Source organism: Saimiri boliviensis, chromosome 5 (assembly GCF_048565385.1).
Source record: "Saimiri boliviensis isolate mSaiBol1 chromosome 5, mSaiBol1.pri, whole genome shotgun sequence".
NCBI classification, from domain to species: domain Eukaryota; kingdom Metazoa; phylum Chordata; class Mammalia; order Primates; family Cebidae; genus Saimiri; species Saimiri boliviensis.
In genome coordinates, this window is record NC_133453.1 from 131035551 (window position 1) to 131061320 (window position 25770).

General features: G+C 38.4%; 1 protein-coding gene across 5 annotated transcripts in view; it reads left to right on the forward strand.

Annotated features, from left to right (window-relative positions):
- Window positions 1-25770, forward strand: part of AGBL1 (AGBL carboxypeptidase 1) — a 945533-nt gene that overhangs the window by 402973 nt on the left and 516790 nt on the right. For all 5 annotated transcript variants that reach the window (XR_012517828.1, XM_074399984.1, XM_074399982.1 and 2 more), the window contains exons 20-21: window positions 16297-16428; window positions 24828-25004. Coding sequence is in view for 4 of the 5 variants with exons in the window: in XM_074399984.1 (XP_074256085.1) it covers window positions 16297-16428; window positions 24828-25004 (309 nt within the window). In the remaining variant the exon portion in view is untranslated. The remainder of the gene's footprint in view (window positions 1-16296; window positions 16429-24827; window positions 25005-25770) is intronic.

Here is a 25770-nt window from a genome sequence, read left to right on the forward strand (position 1 = left end):
GCTGGTATTTCGGTTATTGGATAAGAAAGAAAAAGTATATACCTATTAAATAGTGTTTGGAACAAAATCCTCTAGGTGTTTATGTTCAACTAACACTTACTATATTCCAAATATTATTCTGGCACTGTCTCAGGGATTTTTGTATCTAGGCTGTTTTCCCAAGCCTCTAGTACTATACAATTGATTTAAAAAACAGACTATTTGAAACCAGAGGACTTGGCTCAAGATAATAAAGAGAAAATGGCAGCCAAGTAACTATATGAAAATGCTCATTTATTAACTACAAACTGTGAACATACCTGTCTACAAATGTGTAGGGGGACATATGTCCAAATGTAGAGTCCTAACCTAACAAACTTAAAATAAAGCGAAGAAGCTCACGTACTGGCCAAAAAATTAATCATCTCTACCCTTAACCACTTTTTGAACATCTATGTGACAAAAAGATGGTGAATCAATGAATATTTATTTTTAAAATAAATAAATATATAATGTAGATTCTTATTGAAATCTCAAAAGAGATGAACAAGTAGACTGATTTCAATGAGATCCCCCAGAGGTGTATGGCAGAGTGAGGGTTCAGTTCTGATACATTTTTCCACCTGCAGCATAGCGTCTCCTCATTACTTACTCTTGAAAGAGTGTGCTGGGGAGACCCATGACTATTCTCAGGCTCAGTGATTCCCTGGAAGGACTCATAGAACTCAGAACAGCAGTTATATTCATAATTATAGTTTATTACCTTGAGAAGATACAGATAAAATCAGAAAAGGTGAAAGTCATTCTTGGCAGAGTCTAGGAGAGACAAGGTACAAATTTCTAGGTGTCCTTGCTCAGTGGAGATGGATGGATAGTGCTTGACTCTCCAGCAACAATATCCATTGCCAACCAGGAAACCTCACCTAGCTCTGCTGTCCAGGATTTTTATTGAGAGGTCAGTTACATAGCCATCAAATATCCCACAAGACTGATCTTAATTACTCAATCTCCCATCTCTCCAGAGGTCAAATTGATATCTCATGGTCTGAAAGCCCCGCCATGAGTCACATCGTTACTATCAACCATCTGGCATGGGCCAAGTCCCAAGGTCAAGAAAGATCTGTTATCCAGCAGATTATTCTAAGATTGTGAAGTTTATTTCCCAGGAGTCATTCAAGGGAGAGAACTTATTTTAGAGTGTGCAGGATTTGAACACTCTGGGCTTGCTGAATCAATCCTTTTTTGTCTAGAAAGCAAAGTGCATTATTTTCTCTTAAGAGCTCTCGTTCTGGAAGCTCTAGCCAGAACAATCAGGCAAGAGAAAGAAAGAAAGGGCATCCAAATTGGAAAAAATGAAATCAAATTATTTCTGTTTGCTAATGATATTATCATATTCCTAGGAAACCTTAAAGACTCTCTCAAAAGACTCCTACATTTCAAAAATGAATTCAGTGAAGTCTTAGGTTACAAAATCAATGCACACAAATCAATAGCACTGCTGTATGCCAATAACAACCAGCTGAGAATAAAATCAAGAATTCAATTTTATTAACAATAGCTACAAAAAAAATAAAATAGGAATATATTTAACCAAGGAGGTAAAATGTCACTACAATAAAAACCACAAAACACTGATGAATGAAATCAGAGCTGACACAGACTAACAGAAAAATATCCCTTGCTCATGGATAGGAAGAATCAATATTTTGAAAATCACCATATTGCCCAAAGCAATCTACAGATTCAGTGCAATTCCTATCAAAATACCAACATCATTTTTCACAGAATTAGAAAAAAAAATCCTAAAATTTATATGGAACCAAAAAATAGCTGAAGAAATCCTTAGCAAAAGGAACCAATCTGGAGGCATCACGTTACTGAACTTCAAGTTATAGTACCAGTCGATAGTTACCAAGTCAGCATGGCACTGGTATAAAAGTAGGCACACAGGCCAATGGAACAGAATATAGTAGAAAAGAATATACACTCTATTCAGTAAATGATGCTGGGGAAATTGGGTAGCCACATATAGGAGAATGAAGTTGGATCCCCATCTTTCACCATATACAAAAATTAACTCAAGGTGAATTAAAGACTTAAATGTAAGATCTGAATCTGTAAACATTCTCAAAGAAAACCTCAGAAAAAAACTCTTCTAGATATAGGCAAATAATTTATGGTGAAGACTCCAAAAGCAAATGCAACAAAAACAAAAATAAATAAATGGGACCTAATTAAGTAGCTTTTGCATGACCAAAGAAATAACAGAGTGAACAGACGACCTACAGAATGGGAGAAAATATTTGCAAACTATGCATCTGACAAAGGACTAATATCCAAAATCTATAAGGAACATCAAACAAATCAGTAAGACAAAAAACAAATACTGTCATTAAAATGTGGGTAAATGACATGAACAAATATTTCTCAAAAGAAGATAGATGACTGACAAAGAAACATGAAGAAATGGTCAACATCACTAATCATCAGGGATATGCAAATTAAAACTGCAATGAGATACCACCTTACCCAGTAAGAATGGCCATTTTTAAAAGTCAAAAAACCACAGATGTAGGCGTTAATGCAGTGAAAATGGAATACTCATTCACTACCGGTGGGAATGTAAATTAGTACAACCTCTATGAAAAATAGTATGGTGATTTCTCAAAGAAATAGAAAAAGATCTACCATTTGATCCAGCAATCCCACTACTGGGTATCTACCCCAGGGAAAGCAAAGTTATTATATTAAAAAGACAACTGCACATGCATGTTTATTGCAGCATAATTCATAATTGCACAAAGACATGGAATCAACCCAAATCCCCATCACCTAATGAGTAGATAAAGAAAATACAGCATATATAAATATGCACACACGCATATGTGTGTGTCTGTGTGTATATATATATATATATATATATATATATATATATATATATATACACAGACACACATACATACAAATACCATGGAATACTACTCAATCATAAAAAGAATGAAATAATATCTTTTGCAGCAACTTGAATGGAACTGGAGGCCATTATCCTAAGTTAAGTAACCCAGGAATGGAATACCACGGGTTCTCGTTAAGTGGGATAAGCTATGGGTATACAAAGGCATACAGACTGATATAGTGGACACTAGAGAAGCAGAAGGGGGTTGGTGGGAGAGGAGAGAAATGAAAAATTACCTGTTGGGTACCACATATACTATTCAGGCGATGGGTACACCTAAAAGAAGTTTCACCACTATAGAATTCATCCATGCAACCCAAAACTACCAAAGCTATTGAAATTTTTAAAAAATTAAAAATGAGAATACTGGTTCTATGCTGCTGAAAATGTACAATATTTTCATTCTGACCTTTTCCCTCCTCCAGTCTTAGAAGGCACTGTACTCTCTGCAGTCTACCCTCTGGAAGCAAGCACATGACCTGCATAGCAGGGCATCAATATCATGATTAAAATTTGAAAAAAGTGTGTTTTTCTGAATAGGAAGCTTTAGTCTCTAAGAGGAAAGACAGAGAGAGAGACTTAAAGGGGAGAACTCTCTACATAATACACATTTAAACACGCATACATTCAATCCACTACAAAACAGAATTCCTCTCTGCTCTGACAACCTCTAATTGAAGAGCAGAACATTTATTTTAAAGCATGACAGGTGAAAGGCTTGTTTAAAAATATAAATAAACATTAATTAGCTATAAACATGACAGCCACAGACGTGTCTCCTGCTGGGACCATCTGAGAGGTGGGTGAGAAACAGCTGAGCACTAAATGCTGTTCACAGTGTTACAAAGCTCTCTAATGGGCTCAACATCACCTTTTAGTTACCTAGGAGGCTATGTTTAATGAGTCTCCTGCTGGCAGCAGAAGCACTGCCACTCACTCAGCACTCAGGCCTGTCCTGTACTGGGAAGATTTCCACTGTGATGAGATTAGCTGTGACTCTATCCAACTTCTGGCTCTTATGAAAATGTTTTCTGAAGCACTGGGAAGTCACTTTCTGGTGGCTAGGAAGTTCCATCTGTCCTAGGTACTCTTCGGGCATTTGCCTATTGGTGAATGGATTAATATGAATTCCCAGGACCAACAAGAATGTGGTACTGTGAGAAAAAGCAGTACCCTGATAGTGCTGAGCATTGCTGAGTACCAGACAAGTCGTTCAGTTTATAGTGAATATGGCAGTATTCACAAACTGTGTCATTCCTTCCCTCATTCATGTATCTGTCCATCCACCCACCTAGCCATCCATCATCCATTCGTCTGTTCATTCATCCATCCATCCATCTATCCATCCAATCAGTTATCCATCTACCCACCCATCTTACTTACATCATATATGTATAATTATGGTGCTAGGTGCCAGGGATACAAATAAAATTTTTCATTGAAGATTATCCTTTTCTTTGAGGAAACCACGTTTTACTTTGGTAGAAACTAGCCAGGTCTATAAGGAAACTGGTGTGGTAGAAAAGAGTGAGCCCTGTAATAAAGGCTCATGTGAGCTGTTATAGGAACATAGATGAAGGGTTGAGTTATTTTCTCTCAGCGTTATGGAAAAGTCAGAGATTGGAAGTACCATTTGAACTGGACTTGGATGAAGAAGAGTTTTCCTTTGATTTTATTCTAGTTAGCGTGAGAAATATTATTTTCTCAAAGAATCTGTAGGCCTATGATCTCTTGAGTCTTCTGCCTTGTGAAGTTGAAAATCTAGGAGTTTTCTGTGCTTAGAGTCACTACATAGGGCAAAGGAAAGGAAGCTTTTCATTTGATGGGTGGCAGAGATTCTTTTGATAGCACGTAGACTTTCTTGTGACTCCATTCCCATTTTCGTTAACCCAGGTTTTCTGTCTCTGTTTGTTAGAGAGTCCAGATGTTAGATACAAAAGCCCAGACACAGCAAAGTTTGGTATAATTAAACATTGAAATATTCAGTAACCAAAACCAAAACCAACCAGACAAAAAAAAATGAACTATAATATAGCCAATAACATGGATGAATCTCACAAGTATTATATTGAGTGAAAGAAGCTAGACACTAAAGACTACATACTCTGTGCTTCTATTTACATAAGATTTAAGATCAGTAAAAGTAATTTATGAAGACATAAATTAGAACAGTGGTTACCTCTGAGGAAGAGCATCGATTGAATAACAGGTGCCAGGAGGGGACTTCATAGGTTAGTGGAGATGTACAATATCGTGATCAGAGTCAGTTACACAAAAGCTCATTGAACTGTATATTCAGAATCTGTGTTTCTCACTCTAGGTACACATTTACCTAAATACAGAAAATTAAAAATAAAACAAAGAAATTTAAAATGCAATGAGGAGACAAAGGGGGCTCCCTCAGATGAAGCTGACTGGCATACAGGCATGTGAGTCAAGGAAAACAGTTTTGCCAGGACAGAGCAGAAAGGTCGTAGAAGAAGACCTGTTTAGAAGTCAGAAAGATCCAACCAGAGAGAAGGCTTATAAGAAAAGTCCAAAGAAGGAGATAAGCTCTATAATCAGCTAACAGAAGGTACTGAACCAGTTCCCCTTGTGGAACTAAAAAGTTCCCTGAAAAGCCAAGAGGCTCATGTCCAAGGGGGCAGATGATGACAGTCAGGGACATCCCTGGGAGTGGAAGAAATCTCTTAGGCTACTAGAGCAAGCTCCTGGGGAGCCAGGTGGCCAGCCTTTCTTCTGAGCTGCCAAATTGCAGCTGGCGTGGCCCCTGCACTGTTCAAGTAATTGGGACTTCAGAATTAGGAGTGGTATTGATTCTTATCCTCTTGGCCCTCACTATGTGAGTGCATTTTGGTAAAGGGATTTCAGCGCTCTTTGAAGAGGACATTGATTTCCATTTATAACTCACACAAACTGGGCTGCCTTCTGCCAGAGGACAGGGTGGGCATATTTTGGTTTTGTCTATCTCTGGGGCCCAATGGAATATAATCTTTAGCTACTTAAACGATTTTTCTGGTTTTATTTTGTGTCTCTGGCATATGTTTTGAGTTAATCAGCTTCTTTTAAAAGAACCACAAAAGGGGAGGAAAGCGAGGATGGCTTATTCCTTTCTATAACCCTTGTTGTCAAGGGCCTCAAGATATTTTATACACATGATTTGTTTTATTTCCACTTTATTCCTTAGCAGTAGCAGAAGAACAAGTGTTACTTTTGCTTATTTTCATGACTCATGCTAAGGTACCACATCTAGAATTTCCTCTCCTCTTTTTTTTTTTTTTTTTTTGCATTTGAGGATATGGTAGAAAAACAACAAACTCTCCAGTTCCATAGTCAGGAAGAAGGACAGAATACCCATAGAGGTCCTCGACGAAAAATATGTCACTTTGTTTCCATATTATTTTATTTGGAATTGTTCCCAAGCTAAAATAAAGACTAAACAAGGCTTCTTTACCATACCAGAAACCAAGTTTTGTGTATATCTTTCCTGACACCAATAATTTATATCTAATTGAATTGCTTCAGTTTCTTGATAAATTTTAGTTGAAAAGCAAAGGACATTTTTCCTGTTGCTCTCAATAGTGTCTTCAATGTAATTTCAAAGAGCTGAACATCTGGGATATTCTTAGAGGGAGGACAAGTTAGAATTTTCAAAGAACTCTAAACAAATTTCTTACGTTTTATTTGCTGAGAGGTGGAATGAGATGAAGAGAGGGAGTGGAGGGTAAAATAGGAGGAAACCACTTGGATCATGTTCCACTTCAGCCTTTGTGAGGGTCCCTCTGCCCAGAGCTGATGGAAATGGGGGAAAGCAAGAACTACAATGGAGATGAGGCCAGAGGGGCTAGTTTTGCCATTAGGCTGCTCTTTGTGAAGGCCAGAAGTCAAAACAGAGGTTTCCAATAAAGACACAGAAGAGAGCTGTGCATGCCTGAGGAAAACGAATCTGGTAAACACAGGAGCAAGGTAACATGATCATGGCCAAGGGCATTGGATGTAAAGCTTAAAGTTCTCCTCCTGGACAGTGGGGGTTGCCCAGAGCAAAGCACTTTCCATCCTTGGGGGCCAAGGTAATCAACAGTTCTCAGACAGGAAAGCAAATCAGAAACAGAGGCAAAAACCAAGGCAAACCTCTGTCCAGCAACTGGGTAGGCATGGTGATAGGTCAGTATTCAGTTCTCACCCCACCCCAAGGGCTTACCCAGACAACATAGAAGCTCTCTTACAGGCAAGAAAAACTAGTCTAGATCCCACCTTATGGTGAAGACAGAGGTCTCAATAACCATCTGCTCGGATTGGGCTTGGCACACCAAATGGATTAATGCTTCTACCTGTAGAGCTTCAGTACCCGCAACTGAGCGAGACAGATGGCAAGGGCCTCTCAGTCTGATAGGTTGCGGGGACTGTGTATAAAGGTGACATCCAGGTTGCTCCTTCTCTCCCTTCAATGTCTGAAACTGGGGAAAGGGAACAGATTTAGCACCTGAAGAATCTGCCAGGAACTCACTGCACAAGGGCCTTCTCGGGGCGTTAGGTTTACCCCTCATGGAGTGAGAAGGACTGGCCAGAGACGGAGAGTGGAAAAACACAAGAGCATGACCGCTCACTTTCAAATTTTCTAATTGAGAGTCTTGTTATATTGTTCTTCATCACTGGTCCATCAAATGTTTTAAAATGTTTTGTTTGGAAAACTTTTAGAAGCCATGTTGATGAGAGTTTGAGTTATCATACATCGCTTTCTAATGGGTAGCTATGGCAAGTTACTTGACCTCCTTTAACTTTAGAAGAAATTGAACCATGTCTCCATTGTTGAATAATATCCTCCTTTTAGGACTTCTTATACCAATTATAGAGGAGTATAATATCTCAGCATGGTGACTGGCACGTGTCAGGCATTCAAATAAATAATAGACATTAAAATCCTTACTTACCAGAAGGGTATTAGATCCAAAACAAAGCCACGTATTTGATTGTATGTTTTGGAGTTGATTTACAGGAGCTCTTTCAATGTAATTAAAATACTTTGGAAAGAAGAACACAATAATCACGATACTGGGATGAGATGGCCCAAAACCTCCACCAGCGTAAAGGATCCCACTGTGCACAGTCTCGTGAGCAGCTGATTATTGATGCATTCTGTTGAGTTTTAATGTGAAATTTTTCTCCCCAAAGTAGCCATTGGAGGGGGCCAAGACTGATTTGTAAGTAAAACCTGCTTTTCTAAGGCCATGTTGGAACTTTGGCCCATAGTGGCTCAATTTAAGTCAAAGTCTGAGTTTCTCAGTTTGGGAAAGGAAACAGAGAATAAAATCCCCTTTTGGGTGATTATAGGAATAAATTCTGCACATACCTACCATGGTTAACCTCAGCTAGAACTGGATGCTGCTGATGAAGCAGATGAAGCACTTACCAAGGAGAAAATATGGCTATCAGTAAAAAGACTGGGAAGCGGGCTCTTGCAAATTGGCCTCTTGGAAGGTAGCTGAGCCCGTCACCACAACATCATTTCCCTCATAGAGATGTTAACTCCATTTAGGAATTTGGGCTGAATGCCATCTGCACAATATTGTGCACAAACTGGAACCTCTAGGGCTTTAGTGAGCCTCAGTTGGTTTAATTGGACGCGTTGCTATTTTGGGTTTCCATCATATTCTCCAGAATATATCTCCTCTAGGCTGTAGCCTTGCCTTTATTTCTCGTGGCAATGGTATAAATAATGCAAATGTCTTGCTACTGGGAAGCAGGAATGAGACCCAGATGTCAGGCAGGAATGGAAAACATAGCAGCTTACGTTGGCAAAGCAGAGTGGTTAACACAATCAGGAATAGGTTAGCCCTGGGGAAAAGGGAAATGGCTAAGGGAGAGGTGTTTGAGAGGGAGAGGGTAACCTCTTGAACGAGGGGGCCCTATTCACTTGTAGAGGAACCAGAATGACACCAAGGAGGGAGGAGATGAGGAAGGCATGTGAGGAGCATAGCAATGTGGTCCTGATCAGTCTCTTTGCTGAGCAAGAAATCATGGAACTCATGTTTGCATGAACTAAATTAACCTTGCAATTTAGCTCAGACAAGAATGCATTGGAAAAGGTCCTAGGGAGACGCATGATCCAATCTACACCATATACTTTCCTGATGAAGAAACTGAGACACAAAGAGGGGAATTGGGTTAGCCAAAGGCCAAAAGTTCACAACTAAGCACTCCAGCTCAAAGGAAACTAGATAAAACTACATAAAATATTTAATTCTATGCTTCTTGCCTTTGGGGAAAAGCACAATCATTGCCTATTTACTTAATCTGGAAATCTAGGATTTATTCTTAACTTCTTTCTTTCTTAGCCTCTAAATCCATTTAGTCTCCAACTCCTATAGATTTTACTTTTTTACCCTCATAAAACTTGCTTTCTTTATATAATTATGTCTGCTGCCTTAAGCTAGGTCCTTCTCGCCTCATTTGCCGGGTTTCAGTCCTTCCTGTCTTAACACTTCTGTTCTAATGATCTGATCACCTTGCCGCTTCTTGCTTAAATAGTTTGAAGCCTCCTCCTCTACCTTCAAGAAAATGTCTCGACATCCTAGAATGACATACAAATGCATTAATGCTCTGATCACTGCCCATTCTATAGATACCTAATTTATTCTCTTTTCACTCTATCCTCTTATTCCAAATTATTGCAATACCTCAAATCCACAGATCCTTCTCACTCATTTGTCATTTGCTTGGATAGTTCTCACTCAGTAGGGTTCATCGTGTGTACAACGTCCCTTGAGCATCCCAGAAGCACCACATGGCACACTTCCAAGGTGCTGTTCCCATAGAGTGCAATGTGAATGCTGCCCCCTAGAAGTGTGCCACTGTTCTTATTGGGTTCCCAGAGAACACAGCTCTTCTCTCATGGTAATACAATGACCTATTGGCTTGTAGTATAATCTCAACAAATCAGCTTCTGGATGAGGTAGTATAGAAATGAGAAGTGTTTTAAAACCTTGCTTCTGGGTTAGGATCAACTGGGATTCCAATATTTATTCGCATGATAACATTACAAACTTGGGCAAGTTACTTATTTTATCTGAAATTCAGTGTTCTCAGCTGTAAAATGGGCATCATAATAGCAACTACGCCATCGTGAGGTAATCTAGATTAAGTTTTTAGCATGCTATCTAGAGTCTTCAATAAATTAACTGTTTTTTCTATTATTATTGTTGTGGAGAGCAGTGCTATGTTATATTAAAATTTTAACTTCTCTGGTTACATAGCAGGTATCCAGTAAATATTTTGTTGAATCAACTGATTAATAACAAGATAGGGCAATTAAGGCCAGAAGCGATGGCTCATGCCTGTAATCCTAGTACTTTGGGAAGCTAAGGTGGACAAATTGCTTGAGCTCAAGAGTTCAAGACCAGCCTGAGCTAATGGTGAAACCATGTCTCTACTAAAAATACAAAAGATTAGCTGAGTGCGGTGGTAGGCACCTGTAGTCCCGGCTACTCAGAAGGCTAGGCATGATAATTGCTTGAACCCTGGGAGGTGGATGTTGTAGTGAGTTGAGATTGGGCCATTGCACTCCAGCCTGAATGTGACTCTGTCTAAAAAAAATAAAAAAAATTCTTTAATAGGGCTATTGATTAATCTGTAGATATTGGATTGGGAACACTTTGTACTTACGTGGTAAAGAATTTTACTGAAAAGAAATATATGTATTAAATCTTCCAGTAGAAAAGAAGCTTCCTCAACTTAAATAACTTGATAATTGCCTTGTAATTGCCCCCTGCAATTTGGAGAAACACATGTTTCTTAGAATTAACAGGCATTTATTTTTAGGGGTATCATTTGAGCAATAAGCAGAACAATGTCTCCAACTCCTTCACTCTGAATCTTCTGAGCCTACTAGAACTCACAAGGCTTAGTCGTGCTCATTCCTGCAGGTGAATAGCTCTATAATTTGTCACTTACTTCCTCTTTCAGAGTCTATAAGGATCAGAGGAGGAAGAAAAGCTATTTTTTCCAGTTGAATGTAGCATTTAAGGAGTGCCTATCACCAAGGAGGCATAGCTTCTGGCTTTATTGAGAAATGTGTTGCTAAGACACAGTCTTAACTTGTTTGCACACTTTTGTAAGAATGGTGAGTATTTATTCACAGAGGGAAACAGATGTAAGAGGTAAAAGTTGGCAGAAAATTAATGATAGTAGAGGATTAAACCTCAAACAATTATTTTATGTGTTTGTTTAGACTAGACGCTTTCAAGCTAAGGTCCTGGGACTGGGGCATCAGCATCACCTGGAAATTTGCTAGAAATGCAAATTCTTGGGCTTAACCCAGATGTACTTGAATCACAGAATTGCTAGGGTATGGCTCAACAGTCTGCTTTAACAAGTCCTCCAGGTTATTCTGATGCTTAATATTTGAGACTCAGCTTGGGCAATACAGGGAGGTCCTGTCTCTATAAAAACATTTTAAAAGTTAGCCAGATATGGTGTCACTTGCCTGTAGTCCTAGCTACTTGGGAGGCTAAGGCAGGAGGATAGCTTGAGCCCAGGATTTCAAGGCTGCAGTGAGCCAAGATTGCACCACTGCACTCTCAGTCTGGGTGAAAGAGTGAGACTATGTCTCAAAATAAATAAATAAATAAATAAATAAATAAATAAAAAGAGAGAGAGACCCCCTATTCTAAGTTCTTGAATAAGACATCATGCAAGCCTCATATGTCAGTAGCAGTAGTAACCGAGGAGACTAGCTTTCACCTGCTGGAAAATTCTATAATAACATTACCTGGGGCAGATGCCTTGAAAGAGGATGCTTATTTTTTTTTACGACACACAACTACCTCATGTTGCCTCCTGACCTCTTAACTAGAACCAAACATCAGCATAATCCTAGAAGATAAGCTGTTACCCAAAAATAAATAGCTTGCACACAAACGAATTACAAGATTTAATAATGTATATCATTAGAAACTTGGGCAACATGTGTAAGAGTATTCTAATGAGGGCAGAACTTCACTAGATTTGGCTGACTTCATTGACACGAGTGTACAATCTAGAGATTCGAAATTTAATTTGTTAGCTTGAGCAGCCAGAAGTAGATCTAACAGCTTAATTGGTTGGTTGAATGAATGTTGTGCTCAACAATAGTCTACATTTAGTAAGGTCAAGATGCCAGAACTTTGCCGGCATAATGCAGGGGACAGTATGCAAAGTCTCTAGCAGATAGAAATGTGTACTGAGTTTATCCTGTCTATGGGAGGGCTCAGAAGACACTCCCTCCATGAAGCAGTGAGAAGTACATTAGTGTCTTCATGCTTGACAAACTGTAGTTGTTCTCCTGGAAAGCCAGGTCTGTAGGGGATGCCACTATTAAGATGGTTTTTTGTTTGTTTGTTTTTGTTTTTTTTGAGACAGAGTTTTGCTCTTTTTGCCCAGGTTAGAGTGCAGTGACATGATCTTGGCTCACTACAACACCCACCTCCCAGGTTCAAACAATTCTCCTGTCTCAGCCTCCCAGGTAGCTGGGATTATAGGCGTCAGTCACCACGCCTGGTTAATTTTTAAAAATTTTTGTAGAAACAGGGGTTTCACCATGTTGGCCAGGCTGGTCTCAAACTCTTGACCTCTGTTGATCTGCCTGCCTCAGCCTTCCAAAGTGCTGGGATTACAGGCATGAGCCACTGCACTCAGTGAGATGGGGTCTTTGCTTTCGTAAGGATTATACAGTCCCAGAGTAGCAGAGGCCAAGTGCTAGTACTTAACCACCAAAGACAAGAGGGACACATCAACCATCACATCTCTCTTTGTCCCAGATAATTCTTCTTGTTCTGATGTCTACTTTATCTGATAATTAATATAGCTACTTTAGCGTTCTTTTGTTTAGTATTTGCATAGTGTATTTTACATCCTTTTACTTTCAACCTATCTGTGGCTTTATATTTAAAATGCACTTCCTGAAGGGAGAATATATTTGATCTTTCTTATTTTCCAATCTGATACTCTTTACCTTTTGAATAGTGTGTTTTGACCATTTACATTAAGATTATTGATATGTTTGTGTTGAAATCTACCATTTCACTGTTTTCTATTTTTTCATGTGTTCTTAGAGCTTCCTATCTTTACTGCTTTTTCTTTTATTAATTCAGCACTTTTATGATTCCAATTTATCTCCACACTTGAATTATTATTTATGCCCCTTAAAAGTATTTTAGTGTTTGCCCTATTGTTTACAATACCTATCTTTAATCAGAGTCTACCTCGAGATAACATACTATTCATCTCCACTATAGGGACCTTATAACACTTTTTTTCTCACATTTTCTAATATTGCTACTATTTAATATATTGCTGCCATTTTGCTTTAGACTGTCAGTTGTGTTTTAGATAAAGTCAAGAAAAAAAGAAAAATATTTTCTTTTACTGTCATGCATTTTATTTCCAATTCTTTTAGCGCTTTGATTCAAAGAGGCTGTGATTTTTTGAGACCAAAATGATCTTTGAGCTCCCAAACTTCTACATCAGAAACTGGAGAAGATAGAGGCTTTGCCTTAAAGTGGGCTGTATTGTCCAATGCCCTTTTCATGTACTGTCAAGAAAGATACAGGAAAAATAAGTACCTTCCAAGGAAAGAGTAAATATCTATAGAAAAAATAATACTGAACAGCTCTGACAGGGAGCAGATCCAGGGTCTAATCAACTACTGGCCCAACCCAAAGGAGACAGGCATCTCACAATGCCTGCCTGAGAGCATTACAGAATTGTTATGAACCAGTGGCTGCTATACCCCTCTTATTCATCCCTTTGTAACGTGAGTGTTACTGGGGATATTGTTTCCTCATTCAACCATTGTAGATAGATGAGCAGAAAACAGGTGACTTGCCTTTTTGTTCATAGATAAGGAGAAGGACAGAAACTGTAAGGGAATTTTGGACTGAGACTGATACTGTGATGGAATGGACTCTTTAGGGGTATCTTCCTTGGGGAATAGGAGAGTGTATTTTGTATGTGGAAGGGAGGGAAACAAATATTTAGACTAGGAGGAGACATTATTCTGACACTTAGCTTTTGTTGTATAGCAAAACACAGCAAAACTTAGTGGCTTAAACAAAAGCTAGGCATTATTTCTAATGATTCTAAATAAGAATCAGCCAGGTAAACTGGCTGATTCCCCTCCTCTGAGCCAGGTTGGCTAGGACTGGATAGTCTAAGATAGATTCATTCACATACCTGGTGGTTGGCTTGATATCAGCTAGGTCAATGGGGATAACTTTGCTAAGAGTCTTATCATCCAGCAACCCAGCCTGTGTTTGGTCATGTGACAGTTGTTGCAAGGTTCCCAGGAACAGCAGGACAGCAAACCCCTTAATATGCCTCAGCTTGCATCATATTTTCTCATTCCTATTGATCAAAAGATGCTACATGGCTGTATTACTCTGTTCCTATGCTGATAATAAGATTTATAAAGGAAAGAGATTTAACTGGCCCACAGTTCCACATGGCTGGGGAGGCCTCACAATTTTGGTGGAAAGTGAATGAGGGACTAAGTCACATCTTACATGGTGGCAGGCAAGAGAGTATATACAAGGGAATTCTTCTTTATAAAACCATCAGGTCTCATAGTATTTATTCACTATCATGAGAACAGCATGGGAAAGACCTCCATGATTCAATTGCCTCCATGATTCAATTGCCTCCACCTGGACCACCCTTTACATGTAGGGATTATTACAATTCAAAATAAGATTTGGGTAGGAGCACAGCTAAATCATATCAATGGATAAGCCCCTGTTCAAGAGGTGAAGAAATGTGCTACGCCTATTGATGAAGTTAGAACATAGTCTATTGCAAAGGGCAATGCATACAAGAATAGAAACAAGTTGTGGTCATTTTTTAGATTTTACCATTTTTCTCCATTATTAGCATCTTTCCTTATAAGATTTTGCATCACTGCCCTTTGTCATATGAATTGAAGAGCCTCCCTGTAGGAGTAATATACTTCCCCATACCACCGATAAAATTGGTTGCGTGACTTTCTTTGACCAGTGGACTATGAGAAGATAGGATGTTTGCTGTGCCTCAGTAGAAGCTTTAATGGCAATTACCTGATTCTACTTTTGACAGTTTTACCCCTCCACCACAAGAGTAGCATGTTTCAAATTAGGGCTTCTTTAGCCTGGCATCTAGAATGGAGGAAACATACAAATCAGAGTCATAGCTGATCTCTAGCATGAATGAAACGTAAGCTTTTGTTTGATAAGCCATGGTGTTTTGATGGTTATTCTTTACCACATCAGAACCTAAGGAGAAATGACAATGATTAGCTTCTGTTTTTATATATTTCATCAATTCCTTTTAGATGAATCTTTCCTATTGACTTTTATTTTTTTAGTTCTTTTTTTTAACTTTCAATCAAGTTCAGGGGTACAAGTACAGATTTGTTGCATAGGTCAACTTGTGTCATGGGGCTTTGTTGTATAGACTGTTTCCTCATGCAGGTATTAAGCCTAGTACCCATTAGTTATTTTTCCTGATCCTCTCCCTTCTCCTACTCTCCACCCTCTAAAATTCCCCAGTGCGTGATTTTCTCCTCTGTGTGTCCATGTGTTCTCATCATATTGTTTAAAATACTCATAGATACCTTTTTTTTTTTTTTTTTTTTTTTTTTTTTTTTTTTTTTTGAGATGGAGTCTCACTCTCTTGCCTGGGCTGGAGTGCAGTGGTGCGATCTCAGCTCACTGCAACCTCTGCCTCCTGTGTTCAAGTGATTCTCCTGCCTCAGCCTCCATAGTAGCTGGGATTATAGGCACCTGCCACCATGCCCAGCTAATTTTTTGTATTTTTAGTAGAGATGGCAGTTCACCATGTTATCCAGGCTGGTCTCGAACTCCTGACCTCGTGATCTGCCCATCTCAACCTCCCAAAGTGCTGGGATTGCAGGTATGAGCCACTGCACCCGACCCACTCATAGAATCTTAAAATGCCCTTGTTTTTATTTTCTTTTCCAGCTTTGACTTTGTCTCTTCCCCTGTCACAAGTAAATTTATCAAAAGAGCGATATATGGTTTGTATTTCTTTATATTCTGTTCACTCTTAAGACCCTTACAATCCACATTATATATGGTTTGTATTTCTTTATATTCTGTTCACTCTTAAGACCCTTACAATCCACATTCTCCCCTGATACCTCCATCAGTACAATCAATACCACTCTTGCCAAAGTCACCAACGATCCCCACATGGCTGGTTCTGCTAACTGAGCAGCATCCATCTGGGATAGTTGACATTTTAAACTTTGTTTGAGGAATGGAAGGTGGTAGATATGATTTAAGAAACCAGTGACCTAACCTGGTTTTATTTTCTTCTTTGTTGGGCTATTATAGGTTTTCTGTGACTTCCATGGCCACTCCCAAAAGAAGAATGTGTTCCTTTATGGCTGTAGCATCAAGGAAACCTTGTGGCAAGCAGGATGCACTGTGGGCACATCTACTATCCTAGAGGATGTCAACTATAGGGTAAGCTGCTGAGGGGGATGCCACCAGACATACTGTGTCCATATTCTTTATTCTTACCTTTAAGACCATGCTTCACTCATTTATTTAGTTTTTTTTGGTGGGGGGAGGGGTAAATAAGCCTTTTGATTATGTTAACCACAGGGTTGTAATACAAGCAGGCTGGAGGCATGTGTAACCTCTCCTAATTTTTGTTGAATAATGGCTTACTACCTGGTTGCTTTGCCTCTGTTTTCTATAGGTATAAAATGATATTGTATAAAAGGCGTGAGAACTGGAGACAGAAGACCTCATCTTAATGCCTGGCTTTACAATTATTCGATTACTAACTGTATGATTATGAGGTCATTAACATTATCTCTCTGAACCACGCTTCTGCCATCTGTAAAATGAGGATAGTTAAAATACTGCCTCTGTTACATAGTTTATGGAAGGAACCGAATGACAGAATACAAAAGGACTTCAAATAAATAGAGAGGGATGAACATATATAAGCCATTCAACCATCCACATCTCTCTGCATGAGCATTCTATAAAAAGCAGAGCAGTAATCCACTGACCCTAATTCTATTTTATCCTAGTTTCAGTGGTTAGTGCTCAACTGTTCCTCCATGAAACCACATAGGAAATTAGGGAGGTGCAGAGAAGACGGTACACCTTCCCATCAGGATAAAGAAAACAAGCTGTCGCTTAGTGAGAATCAGGAAGAAACAGAGAAGCAAGGTTGCCCAAATACTACATGAAAACTGGTCTTTGTTTAACATTTATGTAGAAAAAGTAAAAATTAGGATGGTAACTGCCTCTTCTAAGTCTGTTATTCTGGGTATGACAATTTGCTATGTGCAAAATAGCTTCATGCCCAGGGTTAATGACAGTATTAAGAGGTAAAAATGTGCCAAACCACCATTTCACCTCGAAATATGTCCCCTCTTCTCTAGCCTTCTTCACCCAAGTCCATCTGAAACACTGCTACTGATCAGTAGAGTCACCCCAAGCCTTTTATGGCAGAATCAACAGCTTATCCTCAATAATCTGTTTGCTGTAAACCTCCACCAGAGTAATGGTGATAAAACACAAGAAGCTTAAATACTTGATCTTATTTAGGAAACTCGTTTAGTAAATTAAAGCATTCATCTGAGCAGCCCACGTGGACGCAACCTATATAAAACCATCTCTTATGTGTGACACCTCTTGAATAATAAAAAAAAAAATCTACCTGGTCCAACCTTACATATAGTCAGTGTGTTTTTTACTTCTCTTTTTCCAAGAGAAGATAATAATATTATTAGATAATTCCCTATAAACAAGAAAAGGTTAAAAGACACAGAACCTTTAAAAAGTCTTCTGTACGAAGCTGATGTGAAATGGAGCAGAGGTCAGACATTGTAGGGAATGACAGGATGGGTTCTTATTAACTGTATTTTAGTTTTGATGTATGATTCATATTGTTTAATTAATAAATTCAAAAATATTTTGAGGCCCAGATTAGTGTCAGGTAAGGTAAAAGGTGTAACATTATAGAGGTAGGTATGCCAGTTTCTGCCTATGAGAATAAGCACAGTGATACTTGATAGCAATGCTGTTGAAAAGATTAATCCATCTAGACACTGAAACTCACCTATAAGGTCCTTTAACTTTGGGTGGGTCAGTTGCCTGAGCCTCATTTTTCTCCCTTGTGAAAAGAGGGAGTTAAATGTTCTATGTAGTTTATTACATGGAGTTTGTTGGTGCCCTGGGATTCCTTAAAGGTGATTCATGAGCTGCTGTGACATATGTGGAAGTAGTGAAGTGAATATGGTTTGATCCCACCCCTTACTTTCAACCCAAACAACTTTGCTTTTTGGGGTCCCACATAGCATATAAACTCCCTCTATCACTGACATTCTAAGTCAGTGTCACATAATGATCTGTAAATAATTATCTTAACACTGGTGATCTGCCTAAAAAGACTTCTGTGTGTACAAATGGATCTTGTCAGAATTGAAAGGACCCACTCATTTTGCAGATGGGAAAATTGAGACTCAGGGGAAGAGCATCTTTGTAAGATATGTTAATGTTATCATCATGATATCTGCCAGCAGTCAACAGCCTGCTGATGCTGAGAGGCCAATTCCTTCCTTACCATCGAAAGTGGAACAATTCTAAACATGTTAAACTTATCCAATACTTTTTTTTGGTAATTTACCATTAGTATTGAAGAGACAGTTATATGCCCTATTGTATTTCACATCTACTCTGCAACATTTGTTCAATTTTATTAATCATCCTTAATGGTACTACTTCTAGTTATGTTGGTGTAAAGAGGTCAGTGAATCCTCTGTAAAACACAAGTATAAAACAGAAGAAAATTTTGAAAAGAAGCCCTTTTAGGACTCTGGAAATTGACCAAATACGATGATAAATTGAGAAGCATTTATTCTTGAAAATTGTTAAAGCTTCATTTAAGAACAGCAAGGGTCTGTGACCTTCTTGACTCGGGCTGCTCCTGAATCCACTCTATTCGGTCATCAAGAAATGTAGTTTTACCAACACACACACACACACACACACACACACACACACACAGAAGTTTGCACGGGAGATCTTAGAAATGAGAGACCCATAGAAGAGCTAAGATAAGTTCTCTATAAATACATGGTATTAAGACATTCTTGCGTTGTTGAGACTAGATAAATTATAAAGAAAGAGGTTTAATTGGCTCATGGTTCTGTAGGCTGTTCAGGAAGCATAATGCTGGCATCCGCTTCTGGGGAGGCCTAAGGAAGCTTCCAATCATGGCAGAAGGTAAAAGGGGAGCAGACGCTTCATATAGTAAGAACAGAGCCAGAGAGTCAGGGGGAGGTGCCACATACTTTTAAACAACCAGATCTCAAGAATTCGTGATGCAGAGAGGATGCAAAGCCATTCATGGGAAATCCACTCCTGCAATCCCATCACCTCCTACCAGGCCCCACCTCTAACACTGGGGGTTACATTTCAGCATGAGATTTGGGTGGGGACAAATATCTAAACTATATTACATGGATTATGGAAAAATATGTCTTTTCAGAGTAGACCCAATAGAGCCCAGTGAGAAATAAAGTCCAAAGAGACTTAAGAACTGCCACGGTTTTGAATGTCTTCCCAAATCACATACAAATCAAGCAACAGAGAGTGGAAATCTTATGCACTCAAGATATTTGAGCACTACATTTGCCCAAATTATTGCATAACCACTATGCTTAGCAGCCACAGATGTCAAGCTAAATAATTTAAATAAGAATGTAGAAACTATGTAGAGACATCAGTGGCACATAATGCAGAAGAAAAAAAAAATATTGTGCAGATTAATCCAGGAAAGTAGTTAAAATTTGAAAAACATTTAAAAAGCAGAATCCAGAGATGTTAAAAAGTTATAATCTATGATATCCAGTTTTCAGCCAAAAATTACAATTTTGTAAAGCATCAAGAATGTGAAATCCATACTCAGGAAACAAAGTGGTCAGTAGAAACAGTGGGCCAACTTGTTGGATTCATAATTATTTCCAAGCAATTGTTAAAATCTGTTCAAATAATTAGAAAATTTATTCAAAAGTTAATGACAAAATATGATGACCATTTATTCAATATATATGAAACTTTGACAGAGAATTAAAAACTAAAAGAGAGAAAGAAGGAAAGAACGAAGGAAGGAAGGAAGGAAGGAGACAGTGTTGAAAAATATAACCAACAGAAAAAATTCACTAGGTGGGATTGTCAGCAGATTTGAGATGGCAAGATAGTAGAAAATGAATCAGTTAATTTGATGACTAATTAAATGAACAGAGAAAACAAGATAAAAGTAAAGAGCTGTGGAGACCTATAGGATAACATAAAGGATATCAACCAACGTGTAACGGGAGGCCCCAAAAGAGAGGAAAATGAATGTCTGTAAAAGATATGATGTCAGAGAAGATATGATGTCAGAGAAGAAGATAATATAGGAGGAACAAAAAAATACATGAGGCATATAGAAACAACAAAATAGCAAATGTAAATCCAAAAATACCAATGATGACACTAAATATGAATGAACAAACCCTTCATTTCAAAGGCAGAGGTTGTAAAACCAGATTTAAAAAATAGGTTCAATTATATATTGTCTATAAATTCGAAAATGCAAAGAAGTTGAAAGTTAAAAGATGGAAAAAGATACACCATGCAAATGGTAACCTTAATAAAGATGGAGTGGTTGTATTGACATAAGACAAACTACACATTAAAAGAAGAAATATTACTAGGGCTGAGAGGGCAGTTCATAATACTGAAGGAAATAGTTAATTAGCAAGGCATAACAATTATAAATGTATGTGAATATATATCCTCTGAAATACAAAAAGAAAAAATGGAAAGGAGGCATTTAAAATGTAATAATATACTTGAATATTTTAGTCATCTTCTCTCAGTTAGTGATAGAATAACCAAACAGAAAATTAGTATAGAGAATACCTGACTTAACTCATATAAATAAAAGTTCATTTCAAAACAAAATTATATATATTCTTTTTGAGTGCACATCAAAAATTCTCCAGGATAGACTCTGTAATAGGCTATAAAATAAATCTCAATATATTTTAAGCAGCTGAAACCATGCACAGAATATTCACCTACACAACAGAATTAAATTATAAATCAACTTTTATAAGAAATCTGGGATATCACTGAATATTTGGAAATTAAACAATTTGTATCAAATTAACTTATGGATCATGGTGGAAATCCAAAGGGTAATGAGAAAATATCTTTAACTGAATAAAAGTAAAAACTCAATCTGTCAAAATTTTTAGTACACAGCAAAAGTAGTACATATAGGGAACTTTGTAACTTAGAATTTTTAGAAATGCTTTAAGATCTAAAATCAGTAATCTAAGTATGCACATACAAGAAAAAGAAGTACAAATAAATTCCAAAATATAAGAACAAAATAAAAGCCAGAGTAATTCGATGAAATTAAAATTATGTGAACAATAGAGAGTCCATAAAGAACATGCTTTTCATTCAATAATTCATAGTTTGGTTTCTTGAAATGATCAACAAAATGATCATCCTTCAGCCAGACAGACAAAGAAGCGAAAGAAGATACAAATTACCAAAATCCGGATTGAAAGGAAGGATATCACTACAGATTTTACAGGGTAGAAAAGAATATCACTAACAACTATATACCAACAAATGAATACATTCTTAGGAGGACATAGATAACCAAAACTGACTCAAGAAGAAGACACAGACAATCTGATGAGGTTTATTTTAAGTGGAAAAAAGAAGGATTAGTAATGAAGACTCTTCCTATAAATGGAAGTCTAGGCCCAGATCATTTTGTTGACACATTCTATCAAACTCTGAAGAACAAAATACTGGTAATTATAAAAAACATTCTTTCAGAAAATCGAGGAGAAACACTTGCCAACTCATTTTATGAGATCTGTGTTACCCTGATACCAAAGCCGAAAAGAGGACATCACAAGAAAAGACAGCTACAGCCCAATATTCATTCTAAACAGACAATAAAGTATTATTCAGTGCTGAAAAGGAATGAGCTATCAAGCCACGAAGAGTTGTGGAAGAACCTTAAATGGATATTACTAAATTACAGAAAACAACCTGAAAAGGCTGCATACTATATTTCCAGGGGTATGACATTCTGAAGAAAGCAAAACTATGGAGACTGAAAAGATTGGGTTCCCAGAAGTTTGGAAGGAAGAAGAGAAGGATAAGTAGGTGGAGCACAGGGGATTCTTAGGGCAGTAAAACTATTTTGGGTAATACTGTAATAGTGAGTACACATCATTGTAGAGTTTTTCAAACCCGTAAGATGTACAACACCAAAAGTGAAGAGAATCCTCATTGTAAACTATAGACTTTGAGTGATGATGTTTCAATGTAGGTTCAGCGGTTACAACAAACCTACCACTCTGGTGAGGGATGCCCATAATGGGGGCGTCCATGCATGTACGGGAGCAGGGAGCGTATGGAAAATCTTCCTTCTCAATTTTGCTGTGGACCTAAAACTGCTTTAAATAAAGCCTTTTTTTTTTTTTTTAAGAGATACAACCTACAAAAAAAAAAAATACATTCACTTAAGTAAAAAAGGAAAAATCACTTAAACTCTTAAACTTTTGCAACATGATAAGCCAATGATAGATTAAAACTATTTTCAAATATTTTTGAACACTTTAGTTGCAGGAAATAGAAACAATATATTTATGTCTATTTGAGCAGCCCCCCAGGGGTGTGGACTAGCAGATTCTATTTCTTTCAACGAATAATTATGGAGTACCTTCTAAGAGCAACATACTGCTCATTGTGTAGGTATTCTTTCATGAGTAAGACACAGACCTGCCCTGATGGAACTTCTAGGCTTCTGGGAAGATAGAAAATAAACAACGAATACATACACAATAATTTAATTGTAATTGTAATGAGCCCTTTGAAGGAACAAATAGATTGAGGGATTATAGGAAGGGAGGGGCAAGAGTGGATATGATGAAACCAGTTAGGAGGCAATTGTAGGGGGAAAAAAAGTGAAGATAACATTAGTGTTCCATTTCCCCTTCTCAGGTGATCTGTGGGTCTGGAGGTTATGTAGGAATTTAGAGATCATAGTAAATGACAATTATGTTAATGTATTCATATAATTTGTAAAAAATTAATAATTATAATTAACGGTTACATTTAACATGAGGACAGTAAGTACAAGAGACATTAAGAGATTTTCTCAATGTTCTAGAAATGGACAAAACTTCTTTCATTTATATCCTCATTAACTTGTTAAGCTTCTCTTTCCCCCCATAATTTGTCTAAAAGGCTAAAGCTTCACTATTGTCTAATGTACATAATTTTAAGTGATGTGTTAGTTTATGCATGTTCTGCCAACACTAAAATGAGATAACCTTTCTTGCTCATGTCACAGAAGTTCTGGGACTGTCTACGTGCAGTATTTCTGCTGACTCAAGACTGTGTGTACTATCAACTCTGAGTCATTGTCCTCTGGGGAGGAGGTCCAGTGGCTGGAAGCTCCCTCTCTGTCAGTCAGGGTGTGGAGAGTCTAGAGATGCCTTCTAAATGGAGATTAAGTGGTCATAAATAAAATATTTTTACGTCAAGAAAAGGTAGAATATATGAACCCAGAGAGAATGGACTTTCAGGAGTTTCATAATTGATCAAGCCTCAGGTTTTTTTTATGAGACTAAAAAGTTCATTTTGGCAATTACGTACTCTTAGGAAAGAAGTAAACTATATGTGCTTCTTCTCCAGAATCATCACTGGCCCCTCTGGACTTCTGAAATAAGTTTTTATTTTTTATTTATTTATTTTTTTTGAGACAGAGTTTCACTCTCGTTACCCAGGCTGGAGTGCAATGGTGCAATCTTGGCTCACCGCAACCTCCACCTCCTGGGTTCAGGCAATTCTCCTGCCTCAGCCTCCTGAGTAGCTGGGATTGCAGGCACGTGCCACCATGCCCAGCTAATTTTTTGTATTTTTAGTAGAGACGGGATTTCACCATGTTGACCAGGATAGTCTCGATCTCTTGACCTCGTGATCCACCCGCCTCGGCCTCCCAAAGTGTTGGGATTACAGGCGTGAGCCACCGTGCCCAGCCCTGAAATAAGTTTACAGTCCCTAGTCTAACCCTGCTAAGTAACAGTGAGGCTGGATGTGGTCTGTAAATTTCAAGTCCCTGTGAAATCTGAGGCTTTCCATAGTCTCAACTCATTCATGTATGAGGCCAAATGTACATGTACAACCTTGGTCCATAGCAATGCAGAAAAGTGGAATTGAAAGATTATGGAGGTGGCCACATTGCCATCTGGATCCCTCTCTAGCAACTTTATAGTTTTCCGGACTTAAGCTATTTATTTCTAACTTTTCTTTTTTTGTGGGAAGGGGGAGATGGAGTCTCATGCTGTCTCCCAGGCTGGAGTGCAGTGGTGCGGTCTCAGCACACTGCAATCTCTGTCTCCTGGGTTCAAGTGATTTTCCTACCTCAGCCTCCTGAGTAACTGGGATTACAGGCACTCGCTATTACACCCAGCTATTTTTTGTATTTTTAGTAGAGATAGAGTTTCACCATGTTGGCCAGGCTGGTCTCAAACTCTTGACCTCAGGTGATCCACCCACCAACTTCAGCCTCCCAAAGTGCTGGGATTACAGGCATGAGCCAGCATGCTTGGCCTATTTCTAACTTTTTAAAGCATGATTCCTCATCTGCAAAATGATTTTTAAAAATTGATAGCCATTTCTTGGGGTTAATAAATCATTTAAAGTAACATATGTTAAGTATTTTATATATAGATGCTTAACAATGTTGAGAAGCTACTTTTATGATGACTATCCCTAGTCACCCACAACTAATCATAGTTTGATTTTTTTTTTTATTGTAGACTCTTCCCAAAATCCTTGATAAACTAGCACCAGCATTCACAATGAGCAGCTGCAGCTTTCTCGTGGAGAAATCTCGAGCCTCCACTGCCCGGGTCGTGGTGTGGAGAGAGATCGGGGTGTCCAGAAGCTACACCATGGAAAGCAGCTACTGTGGCTGTAACCAGGGCCCCTATCAGGTATGTGAGGCTTCCGGACACCCATGCTTTCTGTCCAGCAACAATACACAGAAATTGCAGATAGCTCATTCCTGCTTTCTCACCTAAAAGGGGAAGAAGGTGCCAAGTAGAGTCTGGTCCTGCTCCCTTGCCTTGAAAAACTGATTTGACAATTGCTTTCACCTGCTGGATCATCTGTGTTGATCCTGGAAGCAGTGCGTGCATGCTTTCCAGTTTGGTTCCTCAATCAGCTGCCCTCTCCAGCAAGCAGCAGGGAACCTCTCTGTGACATGCATCTTCTGCTTTTACAGAACCTCTGCCTGCCTGGCTCTGTTACATGCATAAAAATCTTGCTTTCTGCAACAAGTGGACTAATTCCATGTACATCATAAGGGCGTAGGTCAGTCTGTAGATATTGTTGGTACATATGTCTATTGTGTTTCTGCCTTCTGCACCGATCTAAATCTGTAGCTCTTTGTTATCCTGCTGTCTCCAGAGCACACAAAAGTGTGTGTGCATGGTGTGGATCTCCCAGAATGAGTGGGTCTCGGACTCATATGCTAGTGTTGAGAGAAAGTGCTTTTGTATAAATCACATTCTTTCTACAGCTATATTAACTGCATGAGCAGCTGGATAGCTGCTACACCAGGCTGTTCTGGCTGCTTTTCCCACTTCCCCATAGAGGAACATAAATAACGGACATTTTGACAGTGCCAAGGTAATAGACTCTTGTAAATTTCTTAGGCAAGCTGACAGACTGCTCCTTGGTGACTTCCATTCAACCCCA